This window comes from Thermobia domestica, chromosome 6, assembly GCF_964235325.1.
Source record: "Thermobia domestica chromosome 6, izTheDome1.hap1.1, whole genome shotgun sequence".
Classification (NCBI taxonomy): domain Eukaryota; kingdom Metazoa; phylum Arthropoda; class Insecta; order Zygentoma; family Lepismatidae; genus Thermobia; species Thermobia domestica.
This window is the reverse complement of record NC_137459.1, coordinates 68,233,616-68,254,629: the sequence shown is the minus strand read 5'-3', so window position 1 is coordinate 68,254,629 and position 21,014 is coordinate 68,233,616. Positions and strand designations below refer to the sequence as shown.

Genomic DNA, 21,014 nt, shown 5'->3' with positions numbered 1-21,014 from the left:
AAAATTATTGTTTATTTTTGTTTATAAACACATGCATGTTATGTTTCTTGTCAAAGTTGCTCAAGATGAGTGCCGTTTGCAATTCAATATATATCAGTTTGATAGTCTAATTCTTTGCACACTCTTTTTTACATCCCAGAGTCAGAAAATCCATCTTCTTCTTAGATGCGTTCTCAAAGTTCAGTTAAATTGTTAGGGAGGAGCCACTGATACGCTTAGATTTAACATAACCCTAACTTCGTTGAAAATTTCGTTTCACATGAAAGTAGAGAATAAAAAACGTTGTCCTGTCTTCGTTTGCTGCTATCTAGATTTACTGTTACCCTAGTTACGGAATGCGTAACCACACATCAGCTTTACCAGCCACGTAGTGTCTTTCCGAAGAACTTGATTATCATGAGTCCCCTTGCCTCTCTCCACTTGCTTGTCTAAAATTGGCAGATGAACAAAGTGTAACTGATGCTTCACAGCATGTGCTCAAACTGCACACCTTTCTTGGTCTGACAGTGAGCAATTCGATGATAAAACACAAATACTGCATTCCTGATGACGTCCAGTTCAATAAGTGCAACTTCATCAATAACTCTTTGACAAAGATTATCCAAAGTATTTGGCTTTGTTTGGTATACTCGGCTTTTTAGATAAACCCAGAAAAAGTAGTCTAGTGGCGATAAATCAGGGGAACAGAGAACGAGCGGGCCACCCAATCTTACTTCTTCTGCCAATCCGTTATTTAGGAAATTCCGTGTTAAGAAATTGCCGCATATTTACACCGTTGTGTGGTCCTGGATATCTTGCTGAAATCATCAGGGTGCAGAATTGTCTTCTGCAGTGTCTCTCATTGCTGGAAGTACTTGATTTCAAAGCATCTCCTCACACAGTTCAGAAGTCAAATTGTTATTAATTAAATAGGGAGCAATTGTTGTATATTTAGCACTGCTGCCCAGATATTCAACTTTTCAGGATGTAGAATGTGTTTGAAAGGACCAATGAGATTGCTGTCAAATCAAAACCTGCAATTATTTCTATTATTGTATCCGGTTAGGTGGAACGTGCTTTCATAAGAGAACACAATACTGGCAAGAAAAGTAGGATCACCATTGATTTATTTCATCATGTCTTCACAAAATTCTACACGGCGATCAAAGACATCTTCATTCAACTGGTGTATCAGATGAATTTTGTATGGGTGGAACTTCATTTTCAACATTCTTTTCGCAGACATGTGACAAATGTCATGTTGTTCAGCAGCTTTATGAATGATGCGTTGAGTATTTTCTACAAATAACTGCAACATCAAGCTGTTTGTCGCCGATGTCGGTCGACCAGAAATGTTACAATCCTTTATAGCTACTGTTTCCTCGACGCGTCTTACGATGCACTCGGCACTAGATCTCGAAATAGGATTGTGTGGAACGCGATTTTATTTGTTAAATATTACCCTTACTTCAGCATATGACCTTACACTAGATCTCGAAATAGGATTGTGTGGAACGCGATTTTATTTGTTAAATATTACCCTTACTTCAGCATATGACCTTTGGTGATTGCCCCATCCTCGAATCTTCGAGAACGTTAGAACTTTACTTTTGAGAGCTTTAATACAAACTAGTTGAAATACAGTTGAAATGTAACTTGAGTGTTCAGAGGTTCTCTGTAATAATGTTTACTGCTACCAATATCTAATCATGGTTTTTACGTTGCTGGACCGTAATTTACAATCACCTTAGGTATTTATAGGACATGACACACGGGTGACACATATGTGTCTTCTGGTCAAATGTTATTTGTTCCACTAAATTTATAAGAGCACATTTGCTCTCTTAGATCTTCCAATCAACTTTACATGTTCATATTTACTTTCACTTCTCAGATGGAATTACATGTAGTTTCAAATCAAATTGTAATTATGCACATCTACATACCCATAACAACAAAATGATGACGTCCTTTTAAACTTTAATAGATCCACCGATCAACCTTATGTGGTCAATTTCACTTTCACCTCTCAGGTAAAATCACATGGTCTATATTCAAATCAAATCGTCATTATAAATATCTACATAAACATGACAAAAATGAATAACTTAATTCTCTTTTGACACTATGTCCGATTATTAATTGAAACTTCATGTCCCAACGGAAAGCTAATCAACTTTCAGTGTCCACAAGCTCACAGAGAAAAAAAAATCTCAGTTCTTGAAGAATATTATTATAAAGGTGTTCTAACTTTGTTTGCAAGTCTTCAACATCACAGAGTATTTCCAGTTCTTGAACCAACTTTTCATTTATCAACCTCAGGTGACGTACAATGATATTATTATTATTATTGCGATTTATGTGTTATCTAAGAGGACAACAAAAAATACTTAAACTATTTGGTCTAGGAATTAATTCGTGCGGTTGGTACGCACACATTGAAGCTGTAGTACAAACACAAAATACATAAATACCTTAAGAAAAATATTGTCCATCGCTAGCCACCACTTTCGCCCATCTGTCAGGCAATGTACGGATTCCGTGGCGAAAGAAGTCCTCATCCTTGGAAGCGATCCAGTCAGAGACCCATGTTTCGATATCTTCTGAAGAAGTAAACCGCTGTCCAATCAAATCGTTGTTCATGCAATCGAACAAGTAGTAGTCCGAAGGAGCAACGTCTGGTGAATACGGCGGGTGGGGTAAAACTTCCCATCCGACATTTTCTAAATAGGTTTTGACCGGTTTTGCGACATGTGGGCGAGCGTTATCATGTTGAACAATAAGTTTATCATGTCTGTTCTCCCATTCTGGTCGTGTTCTGGCCAGAGCTTGCTTCAAACGCATTAATTGTCGTCGATAACGTTCTCCATTCATAGTTTCACCCGGTTGCAGCAGCTCATAGTACACCACACCTTTCATATCCCACCATATGCACAGCATAACCTTTGCACAGTGAATATCTCGTTTTGGTTGTGATGGACCTGGTTCACCTGGTTTCACCCAGGCCTTTTTTCGTTTAGGGTTCTCGTAATGGATCCACTTCTCATCACCCGTAATAATTCGATGCAGAAACCCCTTTCTGCTCTGTCGTTGAAGCAGCAATTCGCAAATGGTTTTTCGTCTTTCAACGTCTCTGTCTTTCAATTCATGTGGAACCCAATGTGACATCTTTTGAATCATTCCCATGGCTTTCAAGCGTTTGAAGACTGTTGTTTGATCAACGCCTAATGCTGCTGCAAGTTGTTCCTGCGTTTGACACGAATCCTGCTCGAGCAATGCTGTCAATTCTTCGTCTTGAAATTTTTTTGGCTGTCCAGTTCGCTCTTGGTCTGCCAAGCCGAAATCACCACTTCTAAACCGTGCAAACCACTTCTGACACGTTCGCTCAGCTAGAGCATGGTCACCATACACTTCCACCAAAATACGATGACTTTCAGTCGCACTTTTCTGCATGTTAAAGTAATGCAGCAGGACACCCCGCAAAAACACTTTATCAGGCACAAATTGCGCCATGTTCACTTAACTACAAACTGGTGTTGTTGACGCTTTAATCCACTGCCCTATACTACGAACGATACGCAATGACAGGGATTTGCAACACATGTGTGGATACACGGAACTGTGGGACGCTCCGTTCGTTGCGCCATCTCTTGTCCACCCGCACGAATTAATTCCTAGACCAAATAAAAGTTGCGTATTTTCTGTCGCAGTATCCGAATCTAATGTAGAGGATTTCTATTTGGAATTTTGGGAAGATAAAGCAACTTCATTTTATGTTAGTTGAATAGATCTTTTAAAATGATTAGACACGTACTTAAATTGCAAGCGTATTTCTCGAGGTATTTAGTGTATCATCAACTTTAGGTGACATACGTGCATACGATGATATATATATATATATATATATATATATATATATATATATTTGCTATTACAGCTCCATCTAGTAGAAAACGAAATAGTGCTTCAAGTAAACTGACATCTGTACATTCTTACGTGACTAGATTTGTCACATTTTTTTGTTATTTCGGAATATTTGAGGTCGCAAAGTTAGTGGACGTACGTACCATGATATTCATTTGTTTTGCGATTACAGCGTCATCTATTAGAATAACGAAAAAATGCTTCAAGTGAAAGTTGCTTAGTTTTGATCGCAAAATCAGTATCTGCAATGAAAATATGAGGTTTCCATATGAAATTTTCAAGTTCTGGGGCCTTATGATAGGATCCCTAGGGGCACTTGTTGTTTACAGAATTTTATAGGCCCCTGACATGTGTACATTCTTGCGTAACTAGATTTGTCACTTTTTTTTTTTTTGTTATTTCTAAAATATTTAACGTCGCAAAGTTAGGTGACGTACGTATGATGATGTTCATTTTCGTCTCGTATAGCCTCGCTGCTGAAAGGGACGCTAAACCCAAAATCAAATCAAATCAATCAAGATATTAATTTTTTGCGATTACAGAGACATCTATTAGAATAACGAAAAAGTGCTTCAAGTAAAAATTGCTAAGTTTTGATCGTAGAATCAGAATCTGCAATAAAAATATGAGGTTTCCATACGAAATTTTCAAGTTCTGGGGCCTTATGATAGGATCCCTAGGGGCACTTGTTGTTTACAGAAGTTTATAGGCCCCTAGGATGGGTATATTTTTGCGTAACTAGATTTGTCACATTTGTTGTCATTTCGGAAATATTTCAGGTCGCAAAGTTAGGTGAGACAACCTGTGTGTATATATACTTTGAAATAATTACAGCTTAATTTCTGAAAATTAACATTGAACTATAATTATGTAGACACGCAAGATGTTGCAAATTTGTTTTGAAAACAATTTTTTTCTGGAATGGGGAAGCAGTTATTCTAAAAGAAAAAAATATATATTTACATGATGTCTGCATGTTAACAAACATGTAATTAACGCCATAATGTGGTAAATGAACACTCACCTGGCAGCGACATGCTTAGGTAGATGCATGCAGACAGTAACAGGCCATAAAAGTCGGAAGTGATTGTTCAGGATAGGATAGCGAGGGAAGCGTCTTCAACAGTTTTTGTGTTTTCAAGACACTACTTCAGAAACACCTGTAAACAATAATACTGTATATGCTTCCACTATGAGTTAACACAAAAGTTTCAAACTGCGTTTTCCAATCATTCCTTATTATTGCAATGACCACAGCAGTTATCCTCGCTTAAGTTCAAAAGCAATGATGAATCCAAGCAATTAATTCCATATGAAACACCAAATACAGACACGCAAGTGTATCGCATGGAGACAGCATGCTATTAGTTCTTCCATTAATACTCTAATACAGATAAGCTTCCACTGTGTTGTGTTAATTATTCCTTATATTTTAGAGATTATAAGGTATGCTAGAAACAATCAGACTGACTCTACCTTTTATGAAAAGGCCCTTTAAATGTATTGTGCGTTTTCGTTAATATTTACAATACTGGTTTGAGTACAAAATTGCAACTCCTCCAATGTGTGAACCTTTCCCTGTATCTAGTTTACATGTTTTATTGTTGAAAATGTCCTATTCTTGCAAGTTATTTGATTTTCAAATTTTATTAAACTTTAGAATTTACTATTAGCGTCTATTGGAAAGTGGTGTGGAAGGAGTACGAGTAATACAGAGCGTTCAAAAAGTCTCTATACACCTGAAACGTGTGCAAGGAGGCTCATGGGGGACATTTCCAACATTTGCTGTGAAAATGTGTGTTAAAATGTGTGTGTATATGCTACGCCCTGTACATAGTGCTTTTATGCCATAAAATATAATAAATTTTGAGTAAAATAATTTTCTCGTTGCTTTGAATATGTGACAATTCAGGTGTATAGAGACTTTTTGAACGCTCTGTATTTAAAAAGGTTTTAATATACACAATATTAATTAGTAAATTACCTAACATATACAGTAATTTAAAGGAAAAATTACTCTTTATTTCCGTAAATTTTCTTTGCAACTTCTTAGCGTTTAAAAAAAATGTTTTGGCTTTAGAATGATCTAACGTCACTTTAAGTGAGTTTGTTAGTGTCAGTCGGGTGTGAAGATGAGGATGTGGCGCTTTCTTATTGATTGAATTTCGGGAACAGATATTTGAATAATTCACCCAACATATACAACCCATAATATTCTGTGGAGAACCATCACTTCCTACTGTGTCGCTATAAGCATCAATGCTGTATGTTTAATATTTTACAGTCAATTTCATTCCTAAATTTGCCATTAACTATTGATCAATGTGAACCTGAAAGAAGAATGAATGCTTTAAATATTAATTCATTAATTGCGTAATGCATTAAAATTTGCGTGTACCTAATTTTACTATGTAATTTTTTAAGGTTCCTTTGAAATGGCCCCGAGTAGCGAAGCCGCTAACGCTCTCGTCTCTGGTGCAAGCGGACCAGAATTCAATTCCCAGTAGAGACACTGGGTCGAAAATGTGTAAAAGTTTTTCCAAACCAGCTGTCCTGAGTGAGATTTTCTTGAGTTTTTCTCATTTACATGAGGACAACATAAATGTCCCAGGCAAATTCTTCGTTCTCCCTTCCCTATTCTTCCGGATAGTGTGTTTGCTGAAGGATGTAATTCCTTCAACGTGATGGGCTCAAAGACACAGATGCCAGTATTGTCCAGAAATTTGTATAGATAAGTAAGCATAAGGATGCCATGGTCTTTTTTTCTGAGAGTGTGAAATGCTTCAGAAATACATGGTCTTTTTTTAAATTAGTAAGTGCATTGTTCGATAATGTGTCTGATTTTTTTAATAAAGGATTTGTCAAACCTAAAATTGTGTAATGTTTGAACTCTTATATGCTCGTTAATCCTAATTCATATATTCTTTTCTGTCATTCCTATCTAATTACCTGTGCACAAATACAGTGGGAGCTTCCTCGTGATTACGAGTATGTGCTTAGCTTACACGCTTTTGGTGAGTGAGACCCGGGTTCGATTTCCGGCAGGAGCTCACGTGGTTCGGATCTCACGTTAAGCTGTGGGTCCACGTGTCATGCAGATGCTAAACGAAACGCTAAGCTAAAATCCAACCCAATCCCAACATGTGGCCCCGTACACTCCTCAACTCACGTCACTCTTGTAGTTAATAAATGATTTTACCAGATCTTTCAGGAGAATTAAACTAGGAGTGATTTTACACTTTGTAGGATATTGGTGATGTTTGAAAAATTGACATGCTTACTTTTCTTTCAAGCTACATCTTGTCTTGACGTCACAAAAACTATGTTTTAGTGATTAAATGTCATAGCTGTTAATTTTATTTATTTATTTATTTTTAATTATGCAATCAATTTTCAGATTTTCGTTTCCTTGTTTAGAAGATAATGTTTTGTTTTGTCGGGAAAAAGAATCTTCATGTTTTTCACTTTATTTACAAGGACTTCTGTGGATATATATTAAGTGCTTAAAGCAGATTTGCTAAATACTCTGATGGGAAAATTTATCCTGTTATTCTGGTATTCGTTAAAACCAAAGAATTGATTTTATCCTCAGTTGCCTTTTTCAACAGTGAAGAACGTCAACTATATACATGCAATTCAACTGTTGAAGTGAATATTATAACTGGGTATTACCCCGATATAAAAATGGAATTTCATCTATGTACTAGAAATAACGTGTGTATTGTATGAAATCCATGGAGATAAAGGACACTGAACTCGCAATGCAGAGAAGTGAATAAATATAAATATTTTAAGTATATTCTCTGTGCGCCAGTTATTAATTCATTACATTAATACAGAACTATTGCAAATATCGCTACTTGTCAAGTAGCTCTTTAGTGTGAAGTCTATTTTCGAACAAGACGCCAAGACAAAACTAACTATAACAATTTCGACATTTTGTAAAACTGTAAATTTCAAACTTTAATGCTGCAGCGACTATTAAGTGAATTTTAGCGTAAATAGAAAAAAAATGCAACTGAATAGTACAATACACATAAGATTCCCACAGTTCTTTATAATCTTAGAAATTACTCTTCACTTTCAATTTCTTGAAATGAATTCTGTTTCCGACCTGATCACTTAAGAAGGAAAATTACTACAATATGCACTTCTAGCACCATTGATAATACATAGTATAGTGTTTATTTCAGCATTCAAGTGAAATTAACCTATTGAATGATTTGTTTAGATCTTGATGAAATAAAATGACACTTCTAGTTTTACGTCCCACACCTATGCCTTTTAGGCTATAAGAGACGGATGAATAATGAAAGGAATAATTGGAAACGAACTGGTAGAATAATCATTTAGGAGGCAACAGAAAAACTCACGGACTTGAAATGTTGACGATACTTAAGTTTTGTATTAATTCACCAAATAATAATAATAATAATAAAAAAAACATGGAAGAAAGAAAGAGAAGCAAGAAAGAGAATTAACTTGGATAGAGTAGAAATCATTATCAGATTGCATTTTAATACAGATCTTGATGCAGAGTACCATAGTGACTTTTCATTACTATGCCAAGTAGTTTTAGAACTCAGTATGGAAATGAAGCATTGGTATACAGAATACTTAAGAGGCCATATCACGGCGAAATTAAACTACAGCTAATTTTACAGTAATTATGTGATATCTTCAAATAGATAAAAGATAATCGAAAAGTGAAACAAGAGCTCGCTAGACAATATTATTTTATATGAGATACCGTTATCACAACTCACTTATCTGCTTTTGATTTCCAGCCGTTTAGAAAATTGGCATTGATTTTCGCGTTTTTAAATGGCTGCAAACAGAAAGCTACTAGGTGACTCGTGATAATGGTAGCTCATGCAAAATAATATTGTCTAGCGCACTCTTGTTCCTATTTCAATTATAGTTTATCTATTTGAAGATATCACATAATTACTATAAAATTAATGGTATTTTAATTTCGCAGTGATTAGGCCTCTTAAGAATTAAACTACCAGTAAGTCTTGGAAAGCTCTTGACTTCTTTATTTTGTAAAGCGTGAGAAGGTGCAACTAACTTATTGTTTTGTGTCTTAAACCCATACAATAATGATGTTGAGATTTAGATGTTAAAACATGCTGTTGTGTCTCATTAGCATGCACTTACAATACTGTGACCACTTTACACGTTAATTCATTCTTATAATAAATATTACACTTATAAAATGTACAAATAATACATAGAAATTTACAATTCTCCTGACAGAAGTTGCATTATGGCAAATTAATCTGTTAGTATCTACATCACTGTACAAAAAGTAATGTGCTATATTTATACTACATGTGTTAAGATAAAAGCGTTATTTCCTTGCAACTTATCCTGCCAGGACGTATTAAAACTTACTAATGCCGCTCGTCCAAGAGTAACTCCTTCAAACTTCTCAAAATCGGTATGTGGTGACTTGTTGCCACTATAACCATCACCTTGGACAGCTGCAATCTTCGCATTAAAAGGAACAGTATTATCACAATTATATTATAGTCAACTACATGTATGCCTTGCAAATGATTCACAAGAAAAAAAGTAATCCAGAACTAACAAAGTAATCCAGAGTGTATATTAAAAGAAAAAAAAACTGGATTACTTTTGCTATGTGTGATGACAACAGCACATATTTCACTTACATCGATAAACAAGTTTCTATTTTAAACCAAAATTCGAACGCGATGCACCTACTTACATTACTCTTTGATTAATAAAATTGATGAATGTAACAGCAATTTTGAATGTATTGTTGTACTGTTAATAATAATAATAATAATAATAATAATAATAATAATAATAATAATAATAATAATAATAATAATAATAATAATAATAATAATAATAATAATAATTATTATTATTATTATTATTATTATTATTATTATTATTATTATTATTATTATTATTATTATTATTATTAGAAGAAGAAGAAGAAGAAGAAGAAGAAGAAATATTTTGCAAGTCAACCACACCTAACTTACGGAAAGCACTTCACCCAATGTTGAGAAGCTGATAGATATATTGAACCTTAGGATTGAAATAAATAATGCTAATAGTAATGCAAAAATGGCACGCCTTCGTATACAGTTTCATCAAATAACCTAGTTGCAATTTCAATAGAATTTTTTTTTCTACGTTTTTGTTTTGTATTCTTTCTCAATTTTATATTACAAGAAAGTGCACTCCACTCAACGAGTGTACAGCAATGTTTAAAAGAACGTAGCCATTGACCTCTTTTTAAAAAGCCGAATTAAATCAAACAAACGTCGCAATAAAATTTCCTACGTGACGTTCAAAGGGGTGATAGGTGATCAGGTTTTGCAATTTTTTATTCATTGTAAAATTCGAAATTATATTTTGGAGAAATTGTCCTCTGGTATAACGTATTTTAATTCTGATAAAATGTGTTAAGATCAATGTATTCTGTGCCAACTACTCTACCTAGCAGCTCTATCCATCACAACTCTGGAACTCACTAAAGGAATAATTAACACTTCTAACCAGAGTATATACACTAATTTATTAATACTTACATGAAGTGTTACGGCAACAGTTGGTGTCTGGTGAAGATAACGTTAAGTTGTCGAAACCGTTACACTGTATTTTACTTTTAATAAGTGTATATACTCTGGTCAGAAGTGTTAATTATTCCTGTACCTAGCAGACTTTTGCTTCAAAGCCTAAACATACCATCTTCTATCTGTCTATATTCTGGAAACAATTTCATATATACTTTTCCACGAAAATTGTACAACAAGCTACCAAACCAGTGTCAGAAATTGAATAAAACTACTTTTAAACACTGTGTCAAGAAATTGTTGAAGAAGCATTTAATTTACATTCTGATGAGTATTAAATGGAAATTGAATATAATTACTTTAATCACGAGTCACCCTACGTAAAGGTTCACTACATATACGTACTTAACATGTATATCTTTGGTTTTTATTGTATCTTTTAATGTATGAGGAAACCATTGTTTGAGTCTGAGTTCTTGTCATTTGTGTTCGTATGCAATATCCAAGTTATAAAGGATAGGACCTACTATTAATATGGGCTCCGAGCCACGATCGAGGCTTAAATACGGTGGAGTTGGCGGCCGCGCACAGACCATCATGCAACATCAACCTTCACAGTATAGATCGTTCTCCGCAAAGATAGCCGGATCGCTGCTGGCCCCGACTCTAAACCATTGTGTACAATACACATTAAGGTGAATGAAATCAATCATTCACACACATCAATGTGAATAAAATCAATCATTCACACATCAAGGTGAATGAAACCAATCATTCACACATCAAGGTGAATGAAATTAATCATGCAAAAAAAAAAAAAGAAAAAGAAAAGAAAAAGAAACTTACCTAGGGGACAAAAGATGCAAATGAGGAGGTATTGAATAGAGTAGATGACAGAAAAAGTACAATACAGGAAATAGTTAAGAGGAGGTGAGAAACTGGTTAGAATATCCATAATTTTAATTAGAGGTACAATAACAATGTAAACAATTTCTACCTCTTGTATCGTGTACCGAAAAGGTGTAATACATACAGGGAAGAAATTATACAATATATTACACACTGTAATAATAATAATAATAATAATAATAATAATAATAATAATAATAATAATAATAATAATAATAATACACATAAGAGAAGTATTCCTAAAAGTCAAGAAAGTACTAAAAAGGTATCTTATATTTTAATACTCTTAGTGAGTCTGATAATTTTGACTGTAATAACATATTATGCTTACAGCTGGACAAATCTAAAATCATGTATATGATTTAAAGATGCCAAAAAATAAATTAGACTGAATATAATGACTCGAAATTTACAAAACATTACATTGTTTCTTATGCAAATCATTTCTTTTTAAAAATAATTACATTTCTTTTTTAAAATCAATATGTTTTATCTTGATGGCAGATAATTTCTTTAGATGATTTGAAAATCCTCTTTCGTCGAATATTATAAACAACTTGATAATAGTGTTAGACAACGCCCTGTATCATGACACAGGTGTGTAAAGCTTCTACAAGGAGGAAAAGAAAGGAAGATCCTTCACTAGTTATAGCATAATAATGCTCCAGGAATTACTCCAGATGTGAAGTGAACCAAACTGCTGGATGTTGTAAAGTTAAAACGAGAAAAGCTTAAGAAATATATTATAGATGAGAACTTACATTGAGGGACATTAAGTACTTACGACTTCCTCCTTATCACTGTCATTTCAATGTAATTGAGATGGTATGAGCACTTATAAAGTGTTATATAGCACAGAAAACAGTAATTTTGCACTAAAGAATGGACTAAAACGAAAATTTCAGAAAATCGTGTCAACGTAGTTATTGTACCATTAGAAGACACTGACAGTAGTAGTAATGATGATAGGAAGGAGGAGGAGGAGGATTCTATTCTGTAGATCAGGTAGGTTTCAACGATAGTCATTTTATTTATTTATTTATTAATATATCTTTCGTAACGCGTTCCATATAAGCATATTCACATAACTATAATAAAAAGATAGCTTAAACTCATATCGTTACGAAGTACTTTTCTTCCACCCACATCCCTTTCTCGCTTTTTGTCGGTAAGAACGAAGATCCGTGAACCTTGTCTCTTTGAGCCAAGTGTGGTATCACCATCTTGAACTTAGGAAGAGAAGCTAAAGCACATTAAGTTTGTTCTTTCGTCGGCAGGCGTGTAGTGTATTTTCCTGAGTTCGTGAAGTTCGCAATATTTTTGCCCAAGAATATTTTGTGGGTCTTGGACAATAGTGTTATAATTAACAAACTTACACCTAAAAAATTCAGTGTATGGGCAATGCAAGTAACATTGTGCAATATTATACATTTCGCGTATTACAGTAAACGTAGAATTAATTATTCTTAAACTATAGAGGATTAAAATTACACTGTCTCAAAAAATAAAACAAAAATTAAATAAAAGCATTTATTTTTAATTGTTTACAAATAGTTCGATCCCTAATGTTCCAGGTTCCGGGCTTCTACTAAATGTGTAACTTCACAGTTACAATGAGTCAAGGAAGCTTAGACTACTTTCTATACCTATAATTTTTGGACTTTCTTGTTACAGTGTACATTTAATTAATGTAGAAGTATTACTTTCATATATATATATATAATATCCTACTGTAGAGCAATGAATCGCATTATTTATGTTTATATATGTGTATTTGTATAAAAATGCAAGATCAAAAAATAATGTATTGGATTGACTCCACACTTACAGTGGATGGAATGGCATTAAAAAGTCGACAGTGCAGCTTCATAAATCATCGTATAAGGCTGCCCTTACATGATAACAGCAATCTCCTTAAAACAGCAGTCGTAGTCGGGATAGAAACTCACAGTTCAGCATTGTGTTAGCAATTCCACGAGATTTACATATCTGGTCAGGAAGAACATGGCATTTCGCGATTGTGAATTATCTTTCCGCAACCTTAGCACCAGTGTTGGGCGGTATGCAGTCACACGATGTTTATATCAAACTGATGGCTTCAAGAAGACAACACACACCTTGAAAGATCTTAACGGCCTTGTCACACCACAGACCGGAAAGACAAATTTCTTATGCTCTTGGCTATACAGTGGTTCGAACAACCACATACCGAGCATTGGTGCATGAATTCGGAGTTTGTTCAGCAACAGCCAGTGTACTCAAGAACGGTTTAACTTCCTCTGTTGGGACGGGATATATTTGCACTGCACCATGCTATGGCTTTTTCTGCATAGCACAAGTGTATACGCCTGAAATGGTGCCCTGAACGTCACACACTGAAAGCCGAAAGATACAACATTTTATTCTTGGAAGAACTCTGCTTCTATCTCCTGCATTATGATAGCGGCATCTGTGTCTGGTGGTACTGTGACAACAGGCTTAGCAACACCTGCATTATGCATTGCCGTACTCGTTTGGTTCCGAGTGTTACGGTATGGAGCGCCACTACATTCTGTGCCTGCGATCGTCTAATACACATTGATGGGTCTGACCATCCAACGGTATATTGATATGGTGTAAGATTCGGTTGTGACCCCTTTAATGCAGATTCTACATCACCCATGTGCAACACCCGGCCCCCGGGCATTTCATCTGGCCCGTCTGACCCGGTACTTAAAACGTACTTTTTATGTAATCTTTAATCTAAATTGAAAATGTTTCCAACCCTCGACTGAATAGTACGAGACATATATCTCGCGACCTGCAACGATGAGTAAACAACATAAACCAATGTTTCTCTACATCACCATCTTTTCTCCCGAATTTTGTGCTTCAAACCTCGTTAGACGTAAGAAAGTTTGTACTAAATTTTTCCTTTTTCCTTCTAATAAAATATTTTGGTTACTGCTTTTGTGTCCCTGTGTTGTTCGTGTACGATGCATTAAATTCATGTGAGAATGTTGTACATTGTCTCGTACGGTCCTCAACGCCAGGAAATCCTCTGTGATTTGCCCACATCCTGTTTCAACTTGCACATGTCTATCCTACATGGATCCACTTTCCAACAGAATAATGAACGACCGCATGTAGCACGCAAACCTCCACTCCCTAGATGGACACACTACTCCACTGCTTCCTTGACTGGTGCATTCACCGACTGAATACATCTGCTCCATAATTAAACAGCCCCTTGCACATCTGAGACCTCCTCCAGCAACAGTTGATCAGCTTTGTTGGCGTATTGCAGACGCATGGCTAGGGGGAGGACGAATTACAAGACCTCATCGTCTCTATGCTTTGTCGCATCTAAGCCGTTCTGGACGTACCTGTAGACCCACTCACTAGTAGCCTCTGGAGTTTCTGCTAGGTCCTTGTGTCGCTGTACCATACTGCACAGAGCGATAAATGTATCACTTACATACTGGTCGAAACGCATTTAATACCAATAGAAATTCATGAATCTTGTAAAAGGTTTATACACAAAGAGGTGATGGTAGATTAGTAGTTATCCCAACATGGAGCCTTCCTCTGTTAAGGCGCTCTCCGGGGAAAAAAGGCACGTCTGCCGAGGAAACCCTTCACCTCCCATCGTGTACACCACCGTTGGACCATTGACATGTCACGACCTACGCGAGTGGAAATTTTGAGGAATGACTCTCGAACTCTTGCAGCCACACTATACGACCACATTTGAGAAAATTTAATTGCACAATAGTAGTCCAGTAGCATTGTCACGGCATTACAAATACAGACTGTGATCCACATTCAACTCCACTTCTCGTGTTGTTTCATTACCTTCAAACAAAATCATCATGCCCTCTACAGGCACTCCCTCTACACTGTAACTTCCCTCTACAGTGTCCGGTGTTCTCAGACCTTCAAACTAAGACCAATATGCTCTCTTCTGTTATAATTCTGTGTTTCGAACTTTGTTCGAATGAGACGATACATACTTAAATGCGTTTCCACTAGTATGTATACAAATAATACACGTGTTATTCTGATACATATACACAGAGAGTTATCAATATAATGGAAATAACCATGTACTGTAACACGTAATCTTTGTGAATTAGCAACATTAGTTAGCAATATAATGGAAACAACCATGTACTACAACACGTAATCTTTGTGAATTAGCAACACTAAACATTCATACACTGCAATTGTCTTATGTTAGTGATGAACTAGGTAATATTGGGTAGTACGCTAGGTGGTGTGCTTCTCACATTTGGATTCGTGTGTGCAATGGCCAGTCATTGGTGATGCAAATGGGGAGACTTCTCCAATTTGCAAAGAATTGTGAGTGCATTTTAGTTAAAGTAAGTGTATCAAAAATTAGCAGATTGCTAGGTATATTGACAGCAAGTGTTCAAGGTGATCACAGCATACAGAATTCGTGGCACGACATTGTCAGAGAAGAGGAACAGTGGATGGAGAGAGGATTTGATTTAATTTAAATTATCGTCCCTTACATCAGCAAGGATGTGTGAGACGTGGACCTACAGTTGGATGGTGAGAGCAGTCGTCTAACGTAGGACACGACTGCCACAAAGAATTTTAAAACCAATACGGTACACCTGACCACAGAACTTAATCAGCACCTGGAATGACCTATACAATAAGACTGTCACAAAGAATTTTAGAGTTAATACGGTACACCTGACCGCAGAACTCAATAAGCACCTGGAACGACCTATAGAATAGGATTCACACACACACACACACACAAAAAAGTTTACAGAGCTCCCTCGTGGCTAAGCGGTTAGCGCACGTGCCTTTGGCAAGGGAGACCAGAATTAGATTCCCGGCCAGAGTTCATATGGTTCGGATCCTATGTTAAGCTGTACATCAATGTCTCATATAGCCTCACTGCTGAAAGGGACCCTAAACTCAAAGTCAAATCAAATCAAATCAATTTTTTGTGCTAATACGGCACACCAGACCATAGAACTCTGGTATCTGCATCTGAAATGACCTATAGAATAGGACTATCACAAAGAATTTTTGAGCTAATGCCGTACACATGACCGCAAAACTCTATCAGCACTTGGAATTATCTGTTATTACAATCAAGGTCCGATAAAAGGTGTATAACCTTGGCATTCGATGTCACCATGCAATTTCGAAACCTCTAATCACAGCTACCACTGCACTAGAATGAAACAAGATGGCGCCGAGAACATAAAACATGGAACAACAACAATAATTGGGAGATAGCAATACGGTCCGGTGACCCACCTTTCTCTTTGTTTCCAACAACAGACCTGTTTTATGTATGGTGGTCGTCTGAAGGGGGGTTCGCCCCGAACAATCTATTTCCTACCATTATATGTGCTCTACGATTGCTGTGGGTATTCCATTGATCGTATTAATCCTCAAAAGGCGAATTCTACGAGGATTGCCAGCATCTGGTAAGACTACAACGGGACATATTTATCCAAAAAGTGCAGATCACCAGTTCATCATACCCAAATTTGTAAGTGAAACAAATTAGGAATAATAGAAATCAAAACATATATTCATGAATGAAAATTAGAATGAAAATTTAAGCCAAAAACACGAAACGAAACTCATGGCCTCAGTTTGTTAGCGGTTGGCGATTAGATGAACATTGTATGTTACATAATAACATCATTGGCGGTGATTTCACCATCGTCAACACACACACACACACACACACACACACACAAACACACACACACACACACACACAAAAAGAAAAAAAAAAAACAGTAGAACCATATCCATATCTCGACAGTCATAGGTACACATTATAGGTCGAAATTCACAAATGTCACTAAGAATTTCAGTTGCATATTTTGTAAGTGTTTTGGATAATATGGCGTCCCGCCATGTAATGCGTCCCTCCTAGGCGTGATTCGGAATGTTAAAAACTTTCTTAAAATTCGAAATGTCCCGCCTAATTTGGGACAAGTGGCACGTCTAATTACTACTAATGATTATGTGGGTATTTTAGCTGGCGAGATGCATCCTACAGTACAAATGTAGTTCCCTAACTATGACAAAATTCTTCCAATATGACAACGCACCAACACACATAACCAGACCTGTACAGGGTTGACTGAGGAATATTATGATTAACTTCAACATATCCCTTGGCCCACTCAATTGTTCGACTTGAACATTCCTAAACATCCATGGCCAATTTTAGAGCAGCAAGTCCTACGCAGATTTCTTATACCATTGCCGTTTCAACTGAGTGCTACAGTGCATATAAAAAATGATTTACCACACCTCTTGAAACGATTCGTGAGTATATACCTTAATTCCATGATTAATACAAGCTGTGCTACAGGTATATAGCATTCATAGAAGTCTAATTTTATTTTCCATTATTTTGATAAATATCTGCATATAAATAGTTGAAACAAATGAATGCCGAAACTCGACTAGTAAATAAATTATTTACCAGAAAATACTGAAAACGTAATCACACACACTGAAAAGATCACTGTGTGAACCCACGGCCAACCAGCACCATGACAATACATACAGTCCAGAAACAAGTGCCCAGTTACACGTTACATAGTCCTTCTCCAAACGTAATCACCTTTTTGGCTGCGGACGTTAAGACTTAAGAATGCAACTCTCGAGACTGACGTATATATTAAGTTTACCAACAGTATTTAATACATCCGTTTTAAGAGCTTTCACCTTTGTCACACTAAACGTTCTTCCCCCGTTGCTTTAGCCATTCAGTGAACCTGTATCTGTTCCATCACGATTTTCCTCAATAATTACAAGATCCTATCGTCAGCATTCTCCAAATGGGAATACCCTCTAAACCTCAGAAAACAATTCAGTAGCCTCTAAAACTTCTTTTGCGACACATTTGTTCACTGAAGGTCTTTCAACGGATGTCTCTTGAAAGACCACTGTACCTTTACCGAAGAAATGTCGGAAAACCACACATAAAACTGGTATTGTATGCGATTTTATTATTATTATTATAATTTCTTAATTTCAATTTTTACCCTTTTTTCCCTGTATTATTTTCTCTCCTCATTCATTATTCTCTTGCTCTTCTCTCCCAGCTCGCGCCAAGTCAACTTTGTGGTGGATAAACACTGTGTGCGTGGGTTTTCTCGGGGTTCTCCCGTTCCCTCCCACTTTTTCATTCCACCATTTCATTCATTTCTCATCATAATCATCTCCTTTAGCCTAGGCGGCAAAACCGTGGGACGTAAACCTTAAAGATTTCATTTTCTCTTGCTCTTCTGCACTCTTACCGACCTACCTGTCTCTTTTTCCAATATGGGATTAATCTGATGCTTTAGAGCATCTCTCTGTTGTTTAGTTTTCTTCTTATCTGATGAAGTTATTTAGCGAAAGAGCGTACACGGTAATCTTATTTATTTATTTATTTTAATGTGCGTGACTAATTCCTTCATTTTCTGGTACGTAATTTATTTTACAATATATACAGAAAGTTTCTTAGTTTAAGACAAGATATAAAATGAAATATTTGAGTTCTATGATATTCGAAATATTTTAACTCTTCCACTTTGGAAAAAAGTATCTGCTAACGCTTCTAGAAAGTAGGTTAAGAAATCTGCGTAATTAGATTTTATTCAGTGTTTTATGACTGCATATCTACGATAGGTAAGAATTAATAGGAATTTCAAAATATTGTTTTAAGAAAGAAAAGAAATTTTACAAGCACATTTAGAATGATTTACATTTATTTGTTAAAATATCACTTACAAATTACTGATTTCTGCATAGTGGATACCCACTATAGAAACTATGGTTAGAATATATTATTCAAATTTCAGAATTAACTTTTTTACTAATTCCAAGATATACATTAAAAAATAAACAAAGTTATATGTTCGAAGTAAGATAAACAAAATTTACATCAATTTTTTCAAAGTACTACTATGTGTTCTTCTTTCTATAAAAGGAATTTTTGTGTTTATGCATTGTTCTACAAAATATGACTGGACAAAAAATATTTCGAATAGCTAAACTGTTGATATATGAGCACTAATTTTAGATGTCAATCAAAGTAGTACTTACTGGTAACTCACTATCATTATTTGAATGGTTTTATTTTAAAATTTATTTTTTAGGAATGGCAATTTCAATGTAAGCTGTAAAAAAGACTTAAAATTATACCATATAAACAGCTTCTATATAAAAGCTATCACACTATAAATTAAAAGCAAACACTAATATAAAAATATGTTTTCTTTTTCTTTCTTCCTTCAGAAAAAAAATACAGAAAGTGCAATATTGTTCTCGTTTGTAGGACGAAAAGTTTTTGTGAATTACGAATTCATGATTTAAAACAGTTTTATTTTTTCCCTTTTAAAACCTAAAGGCTTCCTTTTGCAAAATTGAACATATACATACAATCAACACTGCCAATTGTTATGTACAGTTGACATCCTGATTCAGAAGAACACATATATTTATTGTATCATACATTCTATTTTATCAGTAGTAATCAGAACAGCGAGGATGGTAAAATTGAAGTAAATCTTACATAATCAGCGCATGTACTCAAAGTAGAGGAATGTTACGACGCTCAGGCGCAAAATGAAAATGTATGTTTATTACAATATTTTTGTTTACTTGTTTATTTTGCTATAGACTGGGGGGCTTCACATCGCAATGGCAAGAATTCGGGGGTTCAGAGCACAAGGGAATCAAGTCCAATCACAAAAGTTGTGGAAGAAAGAAACAAAATTTGTACGATATGCTTAATTAGATGGAAAAGTTAACGCTATGCTGTACACTGTAAGAGTTAAAAGAGTTGTAACATAACATGAATCTTCTAAGCTCTGAAAGGAGCACCAGATAGAGATCTTAAAGGTGAAATATGTCCAAAATGACTAAAAAAAAAAAAAAAAAAAAAAAGTGAACTTGATTCCCTCGTACACTGAACGCGCCAATTGTTTACTTAAATCCGAAATTGCTATCGTTTCTCCACTCTAATCGAAATGTACGTAAGAGGTTTCTTATTAGGTTCTGATTGCCATTCCTATAGATTTAATTTTGCTACACTGCTACTAACATGTATATGTTAACACACGTACACAAATACATTTTTGACCTATTAACAATAATTAAAGAACTAATACTTGTAATTTTACAAGTCAACTGCTAAATGAAGAGAATTTTTCACTAACTGCCTCATACAGACTTCTTGGTACTGTTTTTATGCATTCTTTCTTAATTTTAATTTAATCTATATGCTATATATGCTATAAAAAAAAGCAATTTAGGCTTATATCTGTGTATCTGTTCTGCCAAGTAGCACTATAGAAATAACAAAGCAATCTATGTTAAATTTTTGAATTCAATATATTAGAACTAAACATAAAAGTGGTAACTGGAGTATTTGGTGTGCTTATCTATGTAATTTGTAAAACGAAGTTTTGCATTACATTAACAGTCTGGTATGGTACGTAAAGTACTCGATAAAGTGTGGCAGTGTGAGATATTTGTAACGTAATTAACAGAAGGATCGTTTGTACAATTACTATTCTAAACTATCTTTTCATAAACACAAACATTCTTGGCAATTTGACACTACTGAAGACTAGAATGTTACATTATAATGTTCCTATATATTAC

At 35.2% G+C, this 21,014-nt stretch overlaps 1 protein-coding gene across 1 annotated transcript in view; it reads right to left on the bottom strand.

Annotated features, from left to right (window-relative positions):
- Positions 1–21,014, bottom strand: part of LOC145688043 (prolyl 3-hydroxylase 2-like) — a 162,230-nt gene that overhangs the window by 16,087 nt on the left and 125,129 nt on the right. Inside the window, exon 8 of the mRNA XM_081761741.1 lies at positions 9,301–9,396. Within this exon, the coding sequence (XP_081617867.1) occupies positions 9,301–9,396 (96 nt within the window). The remainder of the gene's footprint in view (positions 1–9,300; positions 9,397–21,014) is intronic.